Source organism: Capricornis sumatraensis, chromosome 10, assembly GCF_032405125.1.
Source record: "Capricornis sumatraensis isolate serow.1 chromosome 10, serow.2, whole genome shotgun sequence".
Lineage (NCBI taxonomy): Eukaryota > Metazoa > Chordata > Mammalia > Artiodactyla > Bovidae > Capricornis > Capricornis sumatraensis.
In genome coordinates this window covers 90,945,488-90,969,407 of record NC_091078.1, presented here as the reverse complement: position 1 = coordinate 90,969,407, position 23,920 = coordinate 90,945,488, and the positions used below count along the sequence as shown (strand labels likewise).

The 23,920-nt window shown below is 42.0% G+C and overlaps 1 protein-coding gene across 1 annotated transcript in view; it reads right to left on the bottom strand.

The window, feature by feature from the left end:
* Positions 1 to 1,696: 1,696 nt before the first annotated feature.
* ERC2 (ELKS/RAB6-interacting/CAST family member 2) overlaps positions 1,697 to 23,920 on the bottom strand; it is a 773,878-nt gene continuing 751,654 nt past the window's right edge. Inside the window, exons 16-17 of the mRNA XM_068983117.1 lie at positions 7,324 to 7,462; positions 1,697 to 1,845 (exon numbers count right to left, since the gene is read on the bottom strand). Coding sequence (XP_068839218.1) covers positions 1,697 to 1,845; positions 7,324 to 7,462 — 288 coding nt within the window. The remainder of the gene's footprint in view (positions 1,846 to 7,323; positions 7,463 to 23,920) is intronic.

The following is a 23,920-nucleotide window of genomic DNA, read 5'->3' as shown; positions in this document are numbered from 1 at the left end:
TGAAATTAGATTTGCAATGCAAAGCACCTCTATCGTCTCTTGTTTAGTCAAGCTTCAGACATACTAACTTGGATGGGAAACCGATACTAAAAGCCTGTAACACGTAACTTCTCTTATTAGGTTACCGTCATGGGGAACAAATTTCTTTTTGGTTGTCCTGAAACTATACTTTAGCAAATTCTGATACATAGGAGTCAGTTTTTCTTCTACATAGGAAACATGAAAATGTATTTACACACACACGCACATATATGTATATATAATGAAAATTCAAACACTCACACAGGGGAAGTTAGGGAGAGAAATTTCTAGTTAAACATGATCTTGAGAAATTCTTCCATATGTGGAAAAGTCCTCGGTTCGTCTGACATGTAGCTATACATACATATATACACACAGGACACTATGTATACATTTATCCCACATTCATTTAACCTCAAAACATAAAATAAATTCTTTTTTTTTTTCCTCCCTAAGCAAAAGCTAGGAATAACAACTCTATACACAGAATCCATCTTCTGGGGGCAATGGAGCAAGTTAAACCCCTCGTCTGTTTGTTAGAATTCAAAGGGCTGCACTTTGGCTAATCTGCTGGTGAAAGTGCAAGGAAAGCAGGGCATCAATCACAGAAGCCCATCCGGCATCTCACAGAAAGGGCGAGTGGGGAAGCCAGAGGCCTGGAGTTGGGCCTCTGAGAAGTAACAGGGCCCGGGGAGGGGCTGCTGTGACTGCTTCCTTCTCTGGGTGGACAGTGAGACTCTATGAAGCCCTGTTCCCAAACATAAAATCCAAGCGCTCGGGAGGGGGAAGAAGAGGAGAAAAGCAGCAGGGGTGGGGATGCTTACAAGACAGATCCGGGACCAAGACACTCATGCAGCTTTCTCCAGCCATATCTCAGTAAGGACCTGCTGGCTGGAATTTCCCCTCCTGTAGGAATGCTCTCCAGGATACAGACTCATTCAGTCTGGAAGCTCAGGTGTGTGCAGTATGGACAGAGGTGCGAGGGTGAGAGAGCAAGAAGCTCATTTTTGTTTTTGGATCTAACTCTACCTTATGGCTCTTCTGTCTGTAAGAAGAGGGTAGAGGGGACATGTTTCGAGACCAGAAATGTCAAAACCAAGGTAGCGAGTGCTGCAGCCTCCTGAAGCAGAGCATAGGTGCAGTCCGCATGGGTGAGATCATGGGATAATTTTGTTGTATCTTAAAATATAATCTGTATATCGACCCCATGATCACTAATTTGAAAAGAAAGCCAAGTCTATGTCTGGGTTCTCTAGTGAACAAGGTATTTGGCAGCTTAGGGGAAAACAGTACGTGTCTCAAGCATAATCAATGGGAATTTTCAGCAGAAAATGGCAGTGGACATTCAGTGCTCTGAAATGTGTTCAGCGGTACAAACTCATGTTTCAGCTGAGAGCCAACACATGCTGGGACCACAGAGTAAACAGAAGTGGCAGAGTAGGGACCCAACGCCACTATTTACATCTGCAGGTGGATTCTGGAAACCGTCAAGTGGAGTCAGTAACATTTAGGATTAGGGCGATCAATTTTCTAGAAAGAGATAAGGAGAGTGGACACCCTGAAGTGGAGGATGTACAATATCTAACCCAGTTCTGTCACAATGAGGCCACTACCTGAAAGCCCTCCAAGAGCCCTGGCTGGTCCGATGGCAGCCTCGAGCCAAGGGAAGCACCCTCTAACTCTGCTCTGGGGGCCTGATTGGTCCCGGGCCTTGTGTGTACACAGGCTCATGGGTGAGCGAGCAAAGAAATATGGATCCTGGTGATCCACCGCCCAGGGCCCACTGTAAACCAGAGCGATTTCTCTCCCTCTCTATGGCAGGCACTCTACTCCTTGAGAGCCTCACTCTGGGGCCTCGAGGGCAGTGGGAGAGCTGTAAGAAGCCACATTTTCACTGGCACAGTGATAGCAGGTATGGGGAAAAGTAAAAGGCAGGGGGGATGGGGGAAAATGAAGTGAATATCACAAACAGAAGAATGGAGATAATGCTGATGAAAGCTGGGGCAAATGGAAAGAGAACCGACGTGATGAAACTCTAACTCAAATTTGAAAACTAAACCAAAATGAGATAAAATTTACTACAACTGGACAGGAAACTGAAAATGCACATTTGCATTTAGAGGAAGTTGATACTGTAATTAAACCATATTTAGTACACATGGTTACATAAATAGATCCATACTGACATCCAAGGAGGTTTGCCCTGGGGATAGCATTCAGAGATACAGACCCTTCTCTGGGGCCTGTTCATTTGCAGGTATGTGATTCTGAATAGATATCAGCCTCTCTGAGCTCCAGTGTTCTTATCTGTGTAATGGGGATAGTTCCATCTGCCCTTCTTATTTCCCAGAGGTACTACAGGAAGAATTCATTCAACAGACATTTATCGAGTGCCTACTATGAGCCAGACAGGTACAACTATGCTTTGGAATATGTAACAGAGAGTATGAATATGACATAAAATTCAATCAAAAATTCCCATAATAAATTTAATAAGTGTTATGCCTCCATGCTCCTGGACTCTGTAGCCATCCCTTACAAGTAAGATTTCTATAAGCAAAATGTGAAATTTAAACTCTAATTGGGATCTGAAAGTCTTCAAGGTAGTAAAAATTCCTTGACCTTTCCAACTCCTGTGAGTGAGTGAGCATTTATATTCAAAGAAAGAGCCAGAGAGAGGAGAAACAAGTTCTGGCTCTGAAAGTGACCACATATTCTGGGGTTCCAACACACACAAAAAATGTTTAGGTTTTTGCCAGTTAGGTCCCCACAAATTAGAATCAGAGTGACAGGTGCTTTAACAATTGGAGGTACATTTTGCACCAAAAAGAAGTAAGATCCAGGCCTTTAAAGACCGCCCCCCCCCCCCCCAAGCACAGTAGTGGAAGTTCCAGAAGCCAAAGGGCAACCTGAGCGAGTCTGGGGTTTTGAGTCATCTGAAGTGTGGTGCTCACTCTGATGCCATGCTTTTCTTATCCATGGGGTTGGCCCACACTGGGGAGCCACTGGAAGGAGACTAATGTACTACGACTATAGAAGTTACACAATGCCTGGGAAAATAAGTAAAAAATCTTGGCATCCTGGATAAGGCAAGGAAAGATGCTACTTAAAAATAACAGATAGTGATGATGGCAGGTCCAGAGGGCATTTGGGAGAAGCTGAGTTTCCACTTAGCTTTCCTAAAATTGGTCTTGGTAACCTTACTAAAAATAAAACCACTAACATGTCTCCAGCAGGTACAACTAAGTCTTTGGTCTTAATTATTTCTCAGAGCCCACCAGCAGCCTGTGTCATGGGAAATAGTTCTTGTCTGCTTGCGTGCCCACTTCTTGGTTTGAAAGGTTTCTTAACGCATTACTGAGACTTCTCTGAATGTTGTACTTGAACATATTCAATGACTATGGTCATAGGTCACAAACTATTAACTGCTTCTTTCTTGGATGGAGGTCTAGTTTGTTGGACTGACACACCCCACTGAATTCTCTTACATATTCTCCATATTTCCTTCCCCTTATCACATGCATTTTCAATCCCTGAAGAGATGTGCATGTATGATTATTCTCACTTTCTTGGCTCCTCATTTTTATGATGGTTCCTTTAACTGCAATCAATTGATTTTTTTGGTGGTATAACTCATTCTCAGATGTCATTGTCTTGAAATAAAAAAGTATCCTAAGAGGTGAACACTCTCATTTTCTGCTATTAAACCATAAGGAAAATTTGCCTCGAAAGTCTATCTTTTGATGTATAACACCAATGGGCACTGGATCAGCCATGTTTTAAGCTGGGTAGTCTTTTTCTATACCTGATACTCTGAGGACAGTATTCCTCAGAGCACAGATGCTACTTGAAAAGAAGAAGAAAAAAGATTCCACGATCAAGTAAGTCTGGGAAGTGCTGGGTTAAATAAAACTGGAGAACTTGCTTTCTTATATGACTTTATGGATCCTTTGATCTCTTAATTGCACCAAGACTCTCCAAGATTATGTTATAATATGCAACACTTTCCGCAAATTCTTTGCCCACTGATTCTTTGTTTCAAACCTTCCTCATGGGACTAATGTTCCAAAAGTTACTTTGGAAAAGGCTAGTCTAGACTTATAATCCTTGGATTCAGTTTCTCCCAAGGAGAAAGCAAAATCATAGTAAAAGAGAGAGGGTCAGGGAAGAAGTGGAAAAAGAATCTAACTCTGCAAGTACCTGGCAATAGTTAAATTGAGTTTCCTAAGGAAAATGAGTTTCTCTGGGAAAGTAGCAAAGTGGCTGATTTTTTTTTTTTCTTCTTCATTTTCATGTGCTCTGACCTCTTAATAAAGCTCAAAAGTTAATGTCAACACTTTGGAGCTCCTCTTCTACAAGGTATAGGTGGTCAACGCTCATGGCCACAGGAAAGTTAGGGCTAAAAGATTCATGGGAAGGGGATCAGGAATCCCTCAAAGAGACCTTTCTCCTTTAAGTCGGTTCATTTAGTAGGGGTACATCATGAACACTTAGTTCAAATCTCATCCAAATCAATCCATTATTCAGCCTCTAATGTTGCCAGGTGCTGATATAAAGCTGTCACTGTCCCCTAAGAAGTAGCTCCACTCCATACATGTTAGTATATATGCTTACACAATTATGTGTCGCTTTTGCAATCAACTGGGAAAGACTTCCCAGCCTTTCAATGACTGTTACCGACTGGGATGTAGATTTATAATGATGCACAAACTGATATACGAGTTGGTGAATATGAATCTCCATATCCCACACAGGGGGAGGCATCATTGTCCAGGAGCAGGAATGCCTGGTCAGAAAGGTTAACCAGCCCAGGGAGGTCTTGCCAGCTCCATCTCTGGAGTCAGTCTCCTCCTATGAGGGCTCCCAACTTGAGTCTCCTTCTCTGACTGAAAAAATACACCAAGGGAGCATTACGGCCATGCTGACTCCAATTTAAGGTCACAAAAGCTATCCTTCTGATGAATGATATTTCACTTTCACAGTGAACCCCACTGCAGTTCCTAAGTCATGGGCCCCCTAATTAAGTAAGTTAAAACTGCCTGTTATCTGTCTTGTTCTGACTGACATTATCCTGAACAGAAATGAATGAGACATCAGATTTTTGCTCAAAACCAGACAGCAAACTACTTGAATATAAGGCTATTATCTATTATTCCCTTACCTAAGCCCAGCAAAGTGGCCATCAAGGGATAGGTGCTCCAAGCCTCGGCTGAATGAGCAAAGGACTCCCAGCTCTTGAGGGCCTCCTCGTCTCGGTGGATTTTTCCGCTGAGGAAGAGGATGACCCTCTCTGCCTCTATGTTAATGGGTTGCTTACAGTACTTACTGAGATGGAGAATGTGAAAGTGGAAGGTCATCACCACCTTCCTAATAATTGGCAATGTACAAGAGGTCCTGACCACGTGTGGTAGCTAGACATTTCTCAAGGAATGCTAACTCTTCTGTGGAGGGCTCCACATCGGAGCAATGATCTCTGTCTTATAACAATCACTAGTGTCTGTCAACAAACAGAAGTCAACCAAACAGTCAAGTATTCTAGTTTAATGATTAAAGAGCTCTAGAAAAGTATCTGGAGGCTATCTTTTATAAAAAAAAATAAAAATATAGCATTCACAAGGCAGATAAATTTGAACTGGTACTGTGTTTCTAGCATGACACATTAGTGTATGTGTCTCAGTGATGAAACAAGACTGTTATTTCAGCAGGTGCTTGTGTGACCCACTCCCCCAGTTTGGGTCCAGATCCTTTTTTCTGTCGCTATAGTGTTCTCTGTTTCGGTTTCTCTGGGGGCAAGTCCAGGGTGGTCTCTAGTACCAATATAATCTTACACTCATTTCCCAAGGCAGAAGGTCAAGGAGCAAAGGGCAGGGATCAAGAATGAGAATGAATTAGCAGGATGCCAGGTACACTGGGGTAGGTGAATTTGGGAAAGTAGTGATGGTGAGGGATGTGATGGGAGGGATGATAACTGACTAAATAAAACCAAATTAAACCAAAGCCAGACATTCAAGAAAACGACATAAAATCAATCTCACTTTCCATTTTGCTGATTTCCAAACTGAGAACTCTTTTTGAGAGTTAATGACATAAACCGGTACCTTTTTGCACTTAGCTTCAGAAACTAAGATGTCCTGTGTGAATATCCTTTCCAGGGCTGAGGTCTCTGAGGGCAAATGTTTCCCAGGACAAGGACAGGGCCAAGCTGGGGGTGAGGATCGCTCTGATTGGAGCTACCTTACTGCACAGTTCCATAGGGTATGTCTTACGTTGTGAGCTATATAAATAGCACCCTCTGGAATTGTACCACTTCCTAGTAAAATTCCTGGAGACTTGGAATCTAAACTTCTCCTACAGGATGCTAGCAACATGAGGTAAAAAGGAAACAGAGTTATCTGAAAAAATTTTAGGAAGTCAGTAAGCACTCCTTCCTCTTATAAATAGTGAAACCCCTCCTCACATGCCTCTCGCTCCTCACTATTTAGAAATATATAACAAAGGCATTCAGATGATTCCATTCTATTACCTATGACCTCACCTCTCTTGAAATTTATTGTATAAGTTACACTACTTTTTAAAAAGGTCACAGTAAGATAAAAAAGGAAACACTATTAATATTGACTATGATAGCCTGCTAACTTATATTTAATCCCATAATCTCCATAAAATTTCCCTTCAAGAATTTTAATACTAAACATGTAAACAGTCTTTGCATTTGGCGGGTGAAGGTGAACATCACTGAAAACTGCAGAAGAACTGTTTTTGTCAAGCCATCTCTCCACTTCTTTACTTAGGTAAGCGAGAAAATAGAGTCCAGATCAAATAAACCAGACGCCTTGACTTCACTTGCTAAAATGCAAGCAAAACTCGTCTCTTTTCCTGTAGTTTTACCCCACTTTTAGTTTGCATCACTAAGGGATTTTCTAGGACAGTGCTCAGCAAACTCACGGCTTCTCTGATTGCCAAGCTCATGGAAACAAAGTGCTTTCTCTTAAAACTCTGAAAACAACATTCCAAAGTAACCCACCATTAATACTGTGCCAGCAATAGACTACATATCTATGAAAAAGAAAGGAGAAGAGGAAAGAAAATGCATAACATAAACAAGAACAGACAAAACCTTAAAGAGGAAGGAGAAAGGAAAACATTTAGATTCCTTGAGTGATGGAAATAAATACCAAAGCTATTAGTTTCAGTTCAAAGAACATATCACTTTATGCTGTTTATTATTTCTTGAGGATTATTTATTTTATCTTAAAATATCCAAAGGGTAAAAGGGGTCTTAGAGGTAAGCAGCAATGACACTGACCTGGTCAGGAGAGGGCCTGTGATTGGAATGCTGCGACCTCCCAGGGGACCGGTGGTGGTGGTGGTGATGGTGGTGGTGGTAATGGTGGTGGTCCTCATCGTAGTTGTCCGCCATCAGCTTCATTCTGTTTTGGGTCTGCACGGAACACAAACCAGGGAAGATTCCATCAGGAGCTGGAAGACCAGCCCGAGAGCGTCAGGGCATGATTACAACACCTGTAGGGCTCCCATTATTCTTTTTTTAGGAACAGAGATTTTCACTTTTAGTTCGATGGAAACTTAATAAAGAACACACCATTCCATTAGCTTTGGTGACAGAGGTTCTGTCACATCACTGAATCTGCTATGTTGTCGGAGAGCCATTCATAGACATAAGTGTACTTCCCCCACATGATTTAAAAGCCAATAAATGGACACACGCTAAAGTGCTTTGTGTTATCAAGCGATCACACAGATCCATAGTAAGCTTGCAATAACACACTGCCAACCATCACATCTTACGCTCTAGAGCAAGCAACAGAAGGAAGCCCTGGAGGAAAAGATGGGAAAGACCTGGAAGGAGACAGAGAGCTACAGACAACAGTCGTCCTGCAAGACAAGGCAGAGAAGCCCACCAAAAGGCTGCCAACTGCAAAACTACTGATGGGGCTGGTTTGTTGCTAGGATGACTTCTAGGGCAACGGCTCTCTAACGACATTTTAACTAATATCGTTCTTTAGGGAAATGAAGGCAAAGAAAGCGAAGTTGATGGAGAAGAGTTAGCCACTCTAATTTTACTCCTTGCTATGTTTGTCACATGAGGCAACTAAGTGTCAGAGTTAAACTCCAAGGGCTACAGAACTATATGGTTTTATTATGCAGGGCAAGAAAGAGACCAATGATCAATTGAGCTAACAAAGGTCACAGAATCCACAAAACTGCCTGAAGTCCATGGAGAAAGGCAGATAAAAATATGCAGCTCAGAAAGCTGGGAAATGCAGACACTCCAAGTGTGGGCTTGGCGATAAGGCCAACTGGGTTCAACCACCTCTTCACTGGCTACATGGTCTTTTGAGAGTTAACTATTTCTATGCCCCAATTTCCTCAACTTTCAAATGGGAGTAACAGAATCTCTTCCCTGGGGTTGTTGTGAGGAGAAAGTATTGTGAAGAGAGTGGATTTCAAGTCAGTCCAGGATCTGGTACATAATGGGCTTGAAATAAAAGTCATGCTACTATTGAACTATTGTCACTGTTTACTGGAAGACTCTTCTCCTTCTTAATACATGTTGTTCGCTCTGTTTGTGACAGCTGCCTCAGCCACCTTTCCCTGCCTCTAGTTTCTGTGTCAGGCTAATGCACAGCCTTTTCCTGACCCCACCCTTGAGACCAGGTGACATGTACCTCAAGCTTACCACACCTCTCTAACCACGGATTCGTCTGTCCATTTGTCAGTAAGCTTGAGGCTGCGTCTTTCAGCAGTCTCTCTCCAGCGTCTAACACAGGGCCAAGTAGATACAGATAACATTATACATGTTGCTGTAACAAGTGACTCAAAGAAAGAAGAGGCCGTAATTTTGAGGGCCACTGTCATTCTAAAGGTGAGCAACCCAACTGTCTTCAGCCAGGGAAGGTCATTAAGAATTGAGGACATCTCGTGAGTTGCCATAACAGCCCCACTGGTGGCTCATGACAATGAGCCATCAACAGTTTAAGAGAGCTGAAAGTCAGAGTCTGGCAGAGCATTCAGACAGTTGGAATTTTAGTATGTAGCATAAACAATACTCAGATAACAATGCTGGACCTAGCAGTCTCTTCTTGTAGTGTTCTTCATGAATGATCTAATTTATCTTCAAAACTTTCCTGGGGTGAATTATTATTCTCACTTATAGCTGGAAAATCAAGGCATAGATTTTCAGTCTCTTTCTTGACATAGAACATGGAGATATTCTGGACCTTCCAGTTCTCAGTCTTGAGGCCTTTCTCTTTGCCATGTTGCTAGCAAAAAAAGGCAAACAGCTCAACAGGTAGAAATAGCTCTCTCATAAAAGGGTTAGTTCTGTTAAGTTTTGGAAACTGACTTCACATTCCAGTTCTGTAGGACAGAGGACGTCTCATGATTTTTTCACTCCAGTTTTTTAAATGTGTACAATATTTGAAAGGCCCCAGAGTGGACATTTAAAAAAAATGCAAGTATATGGATAAAGACAATAAAAATAGAGGGAAAGAGCCACCTAAAAAAAAAAAAAAATCCCAGGCAACCTCTGGCAGCTGATAGCATTTCCAGCCTTCACGTGTCCACTTAAAGTGTCAGAAGACCCAACGGACACGTTATATGTTGTGAGAAAGAGCAGCCAGTGGGGCTGTTGCCGACCAAATGCTGAGACTCCCCTACTAGCCTGTACTCGTGCATGAGATTGTGAAATGTCGTGTTCACACCTAAAATTCCAGTATTGTCAGGAGCCTGCAGTTTTGAACTCACGATCTAATAAGTCTGGAATTGTTTCTTCTAAAAGAAGTCCGAAAGTCTGAAGGGAGTTATAAGATCTGCTGTGGTCAAGAAGAAAGGGACTCACCCAAGAATGAGTGATGAAGCCTAAATGAACAAATAATAACCCTGCTATTGTAAACATCATAATGTCCTTATCCTTTGGGGAAGCTCCTGTGATTTTATGAGATTATTTTCTTACCCGTGACAAGCTTAAAGCCCCCTACCTTTGAACTGTATCCCATAAAAGAATGTACAAGCTAAACAAGATGCTATATGCGGTCCTAAATGTGTCTGCTGAAATGAGGTGTTGGAGAATAGGCATGTCATGGGATAAAGACTGTAAATGAATGATGTCATCTTTCCAATTTGGTGCTGAAATATAAATAAACCACGTTGTTCATGTGAATACCAGATCTGGGGGAAATGTACACACAGCAATTGTGAGCGGAAGAGGCTTCTTTTGATTAGTCTGGGCTGGAAGAGAAGAGTGTGAAATGGAGATGAAAAATGAGAGTTTAGCCTGATACTTTAGAGCATTTTTATTTATCTAGCTTGTAGCATATCCCCTAAACTGTGACCGATTGCTTACAGGCTGGTTTCTACTTTTCCCTTCCATGAAAACGTTTGACTGATCCTGCTCACTTAATTATTAAATTAGAAATGGAGCTCTTACTGTTTTTTCAATCTACACTACCTATCCTTATCTCCACCCAATTATACTGGTTTCCTAACATGCCAAGAATGGTCTATAAGGCTAGGAAGCTATGAATAAACACTCCCTAAAGGTGGAAGGAAGAAAAATTGCAGAAAAATTTTAAGGATTGGAACAAGGATAATACTTGCTCAAATAATTTCAAACATGTTCATCAGATGATTCCATGTGTAATGGTTCACATCCCTGTAGCCATCAGATATACAAGGTGCCCACCACAAAGCCTTAGACAGCACATCTTCTGGATAACCAAAAGTGAAATTCCAGGAAAGCTAATACAGAGTTGGAGCGAGATGGCTTTCCACGGCACTGCTCTTGGGAACTAATGGCCTCATTTAGTAATTTATGAAAGCCCGTTTTTATTTCCTTTTCAGAGTTTACCAAACTGCTGACCTGACACGTTCACCTTTGGCTGTGTTATATTTGTTTTATTATATTATGTCATGACTGCTGAGACAAATCTAATCAGATTTCATTTTCTACTTCCTCTTTCTTCCAGACGCCTCCTTATTTCTCTGGGGCAATAGGTTCCTAACAGCTTTCCTGCTGCACTCTTGCCTCCAGCCGAACATGATCTGTAGTCAGAGTGACATCAGACCTCTGTTACTACCTGGCTTCAGCTTCCCAGAGACTCCACACTGTCCCCAGGAAAGAGCCCCATCTCCGGCAGAGCTTATGAAGCTCTTGTTAGGTAACTGCTGTTCACCTCCCAGCATCCCACCTTCCCCTCCCCTGCCCTGGGACATGCTGCCCTCTGCTCCTGTCATGCCTTTCATCCTCTTCTTCTACCTTGGTTATAACCATTAGTTCTTCTAGTCTTAGCTTTGACATTATCACCTCCAGAGCCACCTTCCTTAAGTCCACCTTGGAAGAGATTAAGCGCCCTTCTACTCCCTTCCCCAGAATTCTACTACTTCCATCACAGCACTTGTCTCTATGAATGGTAAATAACTGCATTCTTTCTTGGCTTTCTCTGCCACTAGGTTGAAATTCTCTTAAGGGAAAGTGCTAAGTGAGAATTACCCTTGGATTCACCACCTACGACAGTCTGATATACAAAAGGTAAATGTATGTTGAAGAAATGTGTAAGTGTATGACAGAATGAATGGAAAGGATACTGGCTATTTGGAAAAGATAAAAAGAAAAAATACAGAATTAGCATCTATGATGAATCAGTTGAGTATGTAACTCTCATGTGATAGTTTAACTTTCCCCATCATGCCTTTGTTTTCGGTTGTTGTTGTTCTTGGACATGAGAGAGCAGGATAAATGTACAGTTCTGGAACTGTTACAAAAGTCAAGTTGTTCGTGTTTGAGAAATATTCTGTTCTTGAATAAAATGGACCTACTGAAATACTTCATGTCTTTGGGTAGTTACATCATTAAGAATAAAGAGAGTGGGGGTGTCATGAGGTTCATTTCCTTACTATATTCTAGCCTTTGGAAGAGCAGGAATCTTTAGAATACTTTCATTAGCACCAAAAGTCAACCATGGAAAACTGAAACTGTATCTATTAACTAAAATCCTTGATGAACACCATCTGTGAAAAGGTGCCATAGACTCCACTGCTCTTGACATTTCTGAAGAGTTTATCCAAGGAGCTCTTGAAACAAAATGAAAATCCTTGATTGACTAGTAATAGACTCAATAGCTTAATAGCAATATGTAGCTATAAAAGTGTAATATTAAAACTGCCTTTAAAAATATTTTAGCAAGGTGGCAATAACAAACTATGCTTTGATCAGTCATCTGGATCAACTTAACAATAAAACCTTCACGAATATGGTTTAAATAAGAAAAAAATATATAACAAATTTGTTGCTATGGGATATGGAGATAATACCATACTAGCAATTACACTTTCTCCTCTCAGGTTTTCTTTTCTGCCTCTTTCCTGCCAGGGAAATTCGAAATAGTCCAGAACTCTTCTATCGGCCTTCTTTCTGTGAAATCAGAGCAAGGTCAATAGTTCCTGTCTCTGAGTTAAAGATGAATAAACTTTAACTGAGCAACAACTGAGCAGTGAGAAGGGAAGGGATTTCCAGAACATCCAGAGGCCCACACAGCAGTGAATCACAAGTGAGTGGGGTCTGGGTTCCAATGCTTGGGTCACTCTTGCAGGACAGAATGAAGCAGGGGGATGAAGAAGCTATTAGGGGAGTATTCAGCATTAGGGAACCTTATGGGAGTGAGAATCACTGATGGAATGCCTTCTACTGTGGACCCTGCACAGAAATTCAGTCAACTCTCATCAAACTCCTACAGCCATAAGACTAGAGCAATTTCATGTCAGGCTAAGCGTCTGAGTAGAACACATTCATCGACTCCTCTGAGATAGCTATTCTTATGAGCCGCCTTTTACAGATGAGGAAACCAAGCCCATGAATGCTTAGCTAGTGAGTACAGAAACAGGACTTAAACCCAGGTTTCTGACTCCAGAGTCCTATAGCTGTTTATGAATGGAAAGGTCCCAGGCCAGATGCATGTAACAAAGCAAAGATAAATATATGAGGAATTACAGGATGGGCTGTAACACAGGAGAAGAAGAAAAGCAAGGAGAGAGGCTTGGTTTACTTGAGTGTCTGGAGGCAGGAGAAATCCATTCTAGCTAAGGGCTGGATATCAGATAAGCCTCCATGGGTCAGATGACCTCTGAGCTAAGATGTGAGAGTTGGTGTGGACACAGCTATAAGGAAGAGTGAACTGGGGAGATTCTCACCCAGAATGACAAACTCACCCTCATCATCATGAGAGGAAAAGCAAGCCAATGAGGGGAACTGGAACTCAAAATACGGTATGTACATCAACATGACCAATTAAAAAATAAATTAAGAAATCAATTAAATAATAGACATACTAAAAATAAATTTTTAAAAAACCATGACATCTGTGTATGTGTTATTTTCTTCATTCCTTTACTGGATGTGAAGAGAATAGGAAAAATATTTGAGATGGTAATTTGCTATCTTATTTCTCAGAAGAACTCATCAACTTGGGGTTTTGGAAGGAATTTTAGAAGAGCCATAGCCATATGCTCACTCACATCAAATCACGCCATCCTTGGGAAACTGGGCTAGCCTCTGGACATCTATGTATTTATAAATATCTACACAAACTACTGCTGCAGCATCAGTCCTGCCTTGAAAACAGGTCTGATCTCCTCCCGCTTGTTTAGCTCATCAGTCCTGCCATCCATCTGCAGCCAAACAGGACACTGATGAGACTCTTCCTCCCAACCTTGCTGAAGCTGCTTCCCTCAGCTCTTATTTATAGACAGAAAATTAGTAGTCACCATGGACAGTTTGGCTGCTATTTTTGTACCTAGTCATTGAGTGCCCTTATTTTATTTCATTTTTAATTGTTATAGGGAAGTCAGTGCCCCTCCCATATCCTCTCGTCCAGCCCCAGAGGTCACTCACAGACTGGATGGTCAGTCCTGGACGTGTTGCTGTCAGCCTGCCTCAAGCCCCTGCACTTCTCCTTGCCTGAGGTCCTCCCCTGGTCACTCGTGTAGGTCTGGCCAGGGAACAGGCCAGACAAAAGTTCATGCCCTTAGAAAAAAACCCCAGTCTATGAGGGAGTGAGGTGACTGATAAATAACCAGCGTGCCAGTCCCTTAGTGGAGGCAAGAGAGGAAAGAATGCCTTTCGCATGAATGAAACTCCACATGAACAGATAGATGCTAGTCTCCTGTTCATATTTCTTGTTGCACTTTTTTTTTTGGTATAGTTTTTCTTTTCTTTTTTTCTTCTAAAAGAAAGGGAGGGAGATTATTCTAATCAACTGTGTCCTGCCATCACTTTAGGAACCTGAGGAATTCCCCAAGGGTTCTGGACAGATAGTATAGCTGAGACCATCATCACCTCTGTTCTGCTACCAGCCAGTGCAGACCATGGGGCCAGAGAAAGAGCTTTATATACTTTGCTAATGATATAAAGATCCTTAATAGTAGCAGAAAGAAGACTGGCACTGTGAGACAGAGCCTCCTGTGAATACCAAGAACAATAACAGACTTTCCTAGCTCTTGCTCTGTGCCAACCACAGCACTTTGCTGTTGCCATCTCTTCTCATCAGTCCCAGCAAAGCTCTGATGCAGGCTAGGGGTGGAGAAAGGCATATTCAAAATCTTTAATGGTGGCGAGCACAGGAGATGAAGCCCCTAAAAACCAAGAGGGAATCCTCACTATCATCCCTGATAGAGGCTGTGATTATCCCCACTTTACAGGTAAAGAAACTAAGGCTTTTCAGTATGATAGCTCTGTTTGCCTTCTTTGTAACAATATTGTGAGTTGAGATTGTGGGATAAGTTTGAGAAACGTGCTTTTGGAATGTATGAGTAAAGAGGGAAAGTAAAAGTAAAATACATAATGGCAGTGGTAGTGTTTATGAGAAAGATAAAGAAACTTACCCAAGACCACACAACTGAAAGATTTGGGCGTATGATCCCACAGCTTCCTAAGTACCCACTCTACCATCCTGCTCAGATTCATACAGACTGATTCCTTCAGTATAAATAGTAAGACTGAGCTGGCAATGGGCTCTTGACTCTCTAGACAGTAAGAGCTCCCAGTTAGAGCTGATGAGAGAAAGAGCTCACTTTTTATTTTAAAGCTCTCTGTGAAAAGGATGAAACTCACACACATTATAAAAATCTTGATCAAGCCCCATGTTTCTGACCAAGTCCTAATAGAAATTCAAAAGTCATTATCCACAAGCTGTACTAATTTTTAATGCTTTAACCAACAGGATGGTTTCAAACCTAGGCTAACATGTCAGCAACTGAAGACAACCAAGAAATTTCTAACATTCTGAGCACTGTTCGAAATGGCAGGGGTCTGGGAAAAGGGGAAGGCCCTAGAAGTTTCCACCACAAAGTTACTTAGTTAAGCTCAGGTCTGTTTAATTAAGTAGTGGACAGCACATGCTATACTTAGCTTTTAAACACTTGTAAAGTCCTCTTCACTCATTTATCTTACTTGTCACTGACAAGCTCTTCAAGGACTGTAACAGTATGCAGAGCATGAAGAGCCTGGGTAAACAATGCATATTTTATGTGGAGTCTAAACTGTTTCAACTCAGAGAGTCAATAGAGGGTCTCTGGAAAAAAAAAACCCCAGACTTCTAATAACTAAGGACATATTCTGTGTATGGCCTACTAGAGTTTCTTTAGAAAGTGAGCCTGAAAATCAAATTCCAATTTTTTAACTAAAAAGAAAAGAAGAGAGTCTGGGAAAAAAGCAAGGAGGGGTGAAAGGGAGGAAAGAAGGAAGGGAAAAAAAGAAAAGAGGAAAAAAGCAAACGAGAAGGCTATTTGTAGGCATTAGAACTCAGACTCTAAAACTGTGCTGACAAGGGAGGTCAAGGTCTTCATTCAATTCATATATCCAATAACGATTCATTATCATTGGCCTGGGTGGAATCATCTCCTTAACTAAAGAACTTTGGAAACTAACTCGTGGTATGGCCAAACAGAACTGGTCAATAGACTGGAAACGGACAGTTCAATGACTATGCTGGGGAAAAGGTGAAGGTTGAGTAACCCAGCAGCAGCTCAGGGGAGGATGGAGAGCCTTACACATGAAGGGCTACGAGGAGACATGCCCACATACCTGGAGATATGCAAGATGAGCCACAGGGAATATGTGGGGTTTTTTTATAGTTATATGTGCATAGTCACTGTCGTGTCCAACTCTTTGTGACCCCATGGACCACAGCCCTCCAGGCTCCTGTGTCCATGGGGATTCTCCAGGCAAGAATACTGGAATGGGTTGCCATGCCTTCCTCCAGGCGATCTTCCCAACCCAGGGGTCGAACCCAGGTCTCCCACATTGCAGGTAGATTCTTTACCAACTGAGCCACTAGGGAAGTCCAAGAATACTGAAGTGGGTAGCCTATCCCTTCTCCAGGGTATCTTCCTGACTCAGTTGAACAAGGGTTTTCCTCATAGGTCAGTTGGTAAAAAATCCGCCTGCAATGCAGGAGACCCTGGTTCAATTCCTGGGTTGGGAAGATCCCCTGGAGAAGGGATAGGCTATCCACTCCGGTATTCTTGGGCTTCCCTTGTGGCTCAGCTGGTAAAGAATCTGTCTGCAATGTGGGAGACCTGGGTTCAATCCCTGGGTTGGGAAGATCCCCTGGAGAAGGGAAAGGCAACCCACTCCAGTATTCTGACCTGGAGAATTCCATGAACTGTATAGTCCATGGGGTCACAAAGAGTCTGACACCACTAAGTGATTTTCACTTTCACTTTTACTCTGGCATTGCAGGCAGATTCATTACCAGTTGAGTTACCAAGGAAGCCCTTTTCATAGTTATGGGTTTGCTGTAAAATGTGTTTGAATAAATTAGGTGGTGCTAGTGATAAAGAGGAGAAGGCAATGGCACCCCACTCCAGCACTCTTGCCTGGAAAACCCCATGGATGGAGGAGCCTGGTAGGCTGCAGTCCATGGGGTCGCTAAGAGTCGGACACAACTGAACGACTTCACTTTCTTTTTTCACTTTCATGCATTGGAGAAGGCAATGGCAACCCACTCCAGCGCTCTTGCCTGGAAAATCCCAGGGACGGTAGAGCCTGGTGGGCTGCCGTCTACGGGTTCGCACAGAGTCGGACACGACTGAAGCAACTTAGCAGCAATGATAAAGAACATGCCTGTCCTAACAAACACATGAAAAGATGATCAACATCACTCATTATCAGAGAAATGCAAATCAAGACCACAATGAGGTACCACTTCACACCAGTCAGAATGGCTGCAATCCAAAAGTCCACAAGCAATAAATGCTGGAGAGGGTGTGGAGAAAAGGGAACCCTCTTACACTGTTGGTGGGAATGCAAACTAGTACAGCCACTATGGAGAACAGTGTGGAGATCCCTTAAAAAACTACAAATAGAACTGCCTTAAGACCCAGCAATCCCACTGCTGGGCATACACACCGAGGAAACCAGAATTGAAAGAGACACATGTACCCCAATGTTCATTACAGCACTGTTTATAATAGCCAGGACATGGAAGCAACCTAGATGTCCATCAGCAGACGAATGGGTAAGAAAGCTGTGGTACATATACACTATGGAGTATTACTCAGCCATTAAAAAGAATACATTTGAATCAGTTCTAATGAGGTGGATGAAACTGGAGCCGATTATACAGAGTGAAGTAAGCCAGAAAGAAAAACAGCAATACAGTATACTAACACATATATATGGAATTTAGAAAGATGGTAATGATAACTCTATATGCGAGACAGCAAAAGAGACACAGATGTAAAGAACAGACTTTTGGACTCTGTGGGAGAGGGAAAGGGTGGGATGATTTGGGAAAATGGCATTGAAACATATATACTATCACATAAGAAACGAATCACTAGTCTAGGTTCGATACAGGATACAGGATGCTTGGGGCTGGTGCACTGGGATGCCCCAGAGAGATGATATGGGGAGGGTGGTGGGAGGGGGGTTCAGGGTTGGGAACTCATGTACACCTGTGGTGGCTTCATGTCAATGTATGGCAAAACCAATACAATATTGTAAAGTAAAAAAATAAAATTTAAATAAAAGAAAAAAAAAAGAACCTGCCTGCCAATGCAGGAGATATAACAGATGCAGGTTTGATCCCACTCCAGTCTTCTTGCCTGGAGAATCCCAGGGACAGTAGAGCCTGGTGAGCTACAGACCGTAGAGCCATGCAGAGTCGGCCACAACTGAAGCAACCGAGCACGCGTGCATGGCAACAATCTCATCCAAAAGGGACTTCACAGCAATTACGTCAGAGAACATGGAAAACCTTATGAAGGTGGTTTTCAAAATGAGAGAAGCTTGAGACACCCTCATTAGAAGGAAAGAGCAAAGCAACTGAGAACGAGTTGGGTTTTAGAGCTCAGAGACTAGAAATTTGGAGCAGACCAGAGAGAGAAAATGCATCCAGAAGAACTGTGAGAGGACAGAAAGACATTCTCCTACAGGGTCTTTTGAGTCAGTGCAGAAATGGGGGGCAAATGCAATCTGGGCTGAATCCCAGTGCTGAGGCTGAGTGGAAGGGCACAAACCCAAGACCTCCTCTGCACCTCACCTCTTTCAAAACAAAACAAATGACAACAAAGCAGGGAGAGAAGGGAGGGTGTGAGCAATGCAAAACATGTGGTGGGGCTGCTGGCCGGTGCTGAACACAGAGAGAACCCCAGGGAGAGGGGTGGTGAGCAGGCGAGGAGAGGTTTGGCAGGGTGGAGGGGGTCTGGCAGCCGGAGAGTGAGAAGACGACGGAGGGAGAGACAGCTAGGGCTTTGGACAGAGAACAAACCCCTCTCCCCAGCTGGTCTCACACTTGGGTAAGACAACTGGAGAAAATGTAAACACGCTCATTAGTAGTTTTTCAATCAGTTGAAAAACAAATGGGAAGGGAGACATGGCAGTGGAGTGTCCCAAATACCAAATCTATGAAACATTCCCTCTGGCGTTTATCTTCTCATTTGCGGTGCTTGCTGTGCTGTCTCCCTTGTGTTTGGATTTCAGTATGCTTACTAGCTTTATAGGGGGTGCTCTGAACCGACCCTAACTAGGACCAATTTAGTTCCACAGGGAAGGAGAATTTGAGTCGCATCTTCCTCTCTGGATACAAGGTCTCCATGGAGCCTCCCAGAGACACATGAATAACAGGCATGACAGGTCCCCTCACTCTCTGCTCCAGGCTGACATTCCCCCAGCATACAGGAATGAAAACTCAACTACAACCACCACCTCTTTTATGAAACTTTATCCCCAAAGAAGAGGCAAAATGCAACTTTTGGCTTTGGGGATCTAAAGAAAGTCAGTTTCCAGAGAGGATGAAATCACACTCCAGTTTAATCTGGAAATGCCCAGGGTGTTGACTCATGTTGTTTTTTGTTGTGTTTGTTTGTTTTCTCCAGCACATCAAATTAAATTCATCTGAAGAATATATTTTGAAAATCAATTTCTCTTAGTCATCTGTTTAAGGTGGACTCCAAAAAACCTGATCTTCTATGACCCTGGAGTTGAAATAGCCTAAGTACGAAATATCCAAAAGCATTTCAGCTTGAATCTAAACAAAAGCAGATATTAAATTACATAATTAATGTTTCTTCAAAGCACTGAGTGGAAGTGGGTAACCGGAAAGTGGCGATTCCAGCAGCTATCTTGAATCTCCAACGAATGAGCACTTGCCAGAATAATCCTGATTCATGTAATGTTAGTGCTAGGCCATACCTTAAATCAGTGACTCCAGGTTCACTGTTTTACAGAAGGGGAGAATGAGGCTCCAGGAGGTTGAACATTAGTCAATCACAAACCCAGAGAAAGCCCCAGAAATCTTGACTGCTGGACCTTTGCCCCTGGCTGCCTTCCCATTTGATTTGCATGTGTAGACAAGTCCACCATGTCCATGACCAGTAATACCACAGGCCCATCTTGTGTCTTTCGTTTTGCATTCCAAAGTACTATGGTATTAATTTCCATTCTTGCAGTCTGAACAGCATCAAACACCTAATCATTTTGGTCTCAGTGCCTACAGATAGGTTAAGGAATTTTCCGTCTTCTTTGAGTAGAACTACTTCCTAGCAGAACCACTAATTTAGCTTCCTAATTTCTTCTTTCTTATAACATCTATAAGTTTTCTATTATAGGAATCAAACATCTAGATATGAAAAATTAAATAGTGTAGAGTTTATTTTAAAAATTCTCCCTTCCCCTGTCCTAATATCTACCACTACTATTAAGGATTTTTGCCAGTCTTTCAAGAAAACTTTTACGCATAATGTAAGAAAGGAAGCACATAGACTCCCTTTAAAAATGAAATGCCCAAGATGTCTTGGCCCTCTTCATGTCAAGATCATGTAGAAATACCTCATTTTTAATGGTTACATATTCCATTCTCTGCATGTACTTCTATTTACTAGTCCTTTATTGATGTGCTAAAACAGAGGGCAGAGATCTCTGTTTATTTCATTCAAAGATTTATCCCAAGCACCTAAAACATTGCTGGGCACATAGTGAGCATCAGTAAATATCTGTTGAATGAGTGATTAACATTTGGGTCATTTCTGGCTTTTCATTATTCCAATAATGCTTCAAAGAATATTTTTCCAAAGGAACACCTTTGCCTGTCCTCATATGCTTATTCTCAACAAGGATAGATGATGAAACACATAATAGATGTTTTTATAAAGTACAAAGAAAAGAGATTCAGTAGAGATCCCTAGAATAAAGTATACACATTTTAAACTTTGAAAGATATTACCAAATTTCCCTTCAAATATTTTGGTCAACTTCCAGTCTGTACCTCTGCCTATATTGTGCCAACACAAAATCTCATCAAACTCTTTTATCTTAAAAAATCCAACACGTGAAAAATTATTATCTCCTTCATATTTCCCTAATTATAATTTGAGGTTGAGCATCTTTTCATTGAGGGCTTCTGAAGTGGCACATTGGTATAACAATCTGCCCTGCCAATGCAGGAGAAGCAAGAGACGTGGGTTCCATCCATGGGCTGGGAAGATCCCCTGGAGGAAGAAATGGCAAACCATGTCTAGTAATTTTGCCTGGAAAATTCCAAGGATAGAGGAGTCTGGCAGACTACGGTCTGTGGGGTTGCAAAGAGTCAGAAACAACTGAGCGACTGAGCGCATACACACTCACACACACCCAAAGCTCCTCTAAGAGAATAATGCCCTGAACAGAGTCTGAATCCAAGGCGTCACATGTGTCCTTGCGTGCGTGTGTGTGCACTCAGTTGCTCAATCATGTGGTTGACTCTGCAACCCCATGGACTATAACCCACCAGACTCCTCTGTCCATAGGATTTTCCAGGCAAGAATATTGAAATAGGTTGCCATTTCTTCCTCCAGATTTTCCAAATCCAGGGATTGAATCTATGGCTACTGTGTCTCCTGCATTGGCAGGCAGATTTTTTACCACTGAGCCACTTCAGAAGCCTATATATATGTATACACACACACACACATATACACATACATACACATAATGTAAATAAAATACACACACACGCATACATGAATTTGTTGTGCTGAATGATCAGCTGAAGTCCTGCCTTTATATTAACTTTCCAAAAAATAATGTGAGTATAGCAATACCTATTCTTAGTGAACAAATAAAAATTAGAGATTGTTGACTTTATTCCAAGTTTCATAAACTACTGCCTGCATAATTTGTTCTGGAATCTGGGTGTGGAGCAATGTCAAACTTACAGTAGTTCATAAACACATTTTTCTTTTCAGCATTTAGTGGTAATATTCTAGAGGTCGGTAAAATTTAGAAAAGCTTAAGAAAAGGGAAAGTTAATTTCCATATTCTTTAGGTACTTTCATACACTACTGGCAGGGTTGTACACTGGTATAAACTTTCCTGAGGGCAACTTGGCATTATGTATTAAAATTCAAAATATGTACACCCTGCGGTCCAAAAGGCTTTTGAAAAGAAAGTTGGACAGACATACAGGAATGAAAAGGGTAAAAGGATATTCACTGGGATGTTGATCACAGGAGCAATTAATGAGAGGTAACAAAATACCTGTGTATCAGGTTTCTTAAAAACAAATTACTGAATATTCATTATGCATATAATAGAATATTTATGAGCAATTCAAGAGTCACGTATGTTTCTATTCATCAGAAGGAAAGAGTATCACAACATATATTTGAATGGATGGTGAAGCAGGTGCTGAAGCATGTTCATGTATGTGTGCATGTATATGGATATACACATACATACATGCATGTGTGAGAAAAGTCCAAAAAGACGAGCACAAAACACTGCTGGATGCCTGGGTTTCAGGATGCTTGGATCCTCCTTTCTTTCTTTCTATTATTATTTGAATGTTTAATAAATGACAGGAAATAATAAAAGATAAGAAAGCTTTCTGTGCTACATATACACACACAAATGCTGATATATAGGTTGCTTCTCAGATTAAGGGGGAATGGTACTGAAATAATTTTAGTACAGGCGAAGAAATTCCTGAGACTGACCCTGGAGAACTTAGAGTCCTGCTGGCTTCTATTTGGGAGAACGTCAAAAAACAGTCCAGGAGCTAACAGAGCCCTGCCGGTTGGCCACAGCTCCCCTCCGTTCAGCCTGATCCTCTAAAATTCCGATTACTCTTAACCAATCTCTCGCTAGTCTAGCAAACTAGTACAGCAAACTTGGAGAGACAGTGAGCAAACCTGGCCCCGTCAAATGCTTGAAAACGCACGTCCTTCACAACTGCAACGAATGTCCCTACCACAGCTACAGAATACAGCTGCATGGAGAAGGAAGGGCTCCCAAGTCCCCCTCTGACTCAGGACCAACAGACTACGGCCAAGTTCAAATCCTCCCCGAGGAACCTTAGGGCCCTCAGCTGGATCAAGTCAGTGTCCATCTGAGTTTTGGCATCATGGGCCAAAGATTGGGAGGATCTCTTTGCTGTGTCTTTTCAAGTTGAGAGAATTAATAGTTCAGCTCGGAGTTTAGGAACTATCTTGTAATAACATGGCACTGCATGGCGCTGCAGTGTATAGGCTAAGGTCATGCAAAAAATATTTGTCTCATTCCCAAACACTGAACCTGATAATTATATAGGAGCTTGGATATTAAGGACCCAGACATAAAGGAGTGGGTTAGAAAGCATAATTATGGCTCAGAAACAGCATGTGCCAGAGGACATTTCAGGCCAGGTCCTACTCAATCAACAACAACAAAAAACAGCACCCGAAATCAAACAGTAGGCTGCTTCTCTCTCTCTCCCCTCCCTCCTCTCCATGCATCCCCCTCCCTCTCTTCTTTTCCCTCCTATTTTGGGAAATAAACTATGAAAAGAATCATGCACCATAATGTCATTTAGAAACAAACTTGAGATGAAAACTGGTAACAAAACAAGGTCCTTAGTTCTGGAATATTAACAGCCCAAAGATCTTCTCTCAGGTCCTGAAACTTTACAGGACACTACTTGACATAGAGGAAAGACCCAAATTTCCATGCCTCATAGGCTGCATAATTGAAGTACGCTATTATTTTATCCTTAATATGGTAAGGGTGAGGACGCATTGATGAAAGACTCAAATCATCACTGACTGATGACTCTTAAGTGTGCAGACAACAAGACCATGGCCTGGGAGGTGCCCAAGGTTCATCACAAGCAGGGCAAGATCTCATGGACAAGAGTGACCCAGCAGTCTCATCTCAGAAGCCATTTTATCATTAATAAAAAATACTGATTTCAAACTTGCTTCATGTTGACAGTTCTCATATTTTACGCTCCCTACAGAATACATAGCAGTTCCCTACCATCCTGTGCATCAGATAGAAACAGTTCACTTGCTGGGCAGGGCCAGACTCTCCCTTTCCTCCTGAGCAAGTGATCAGCTTCCTACAGAGAACTCTCGCCAAGGATGCTCTGTC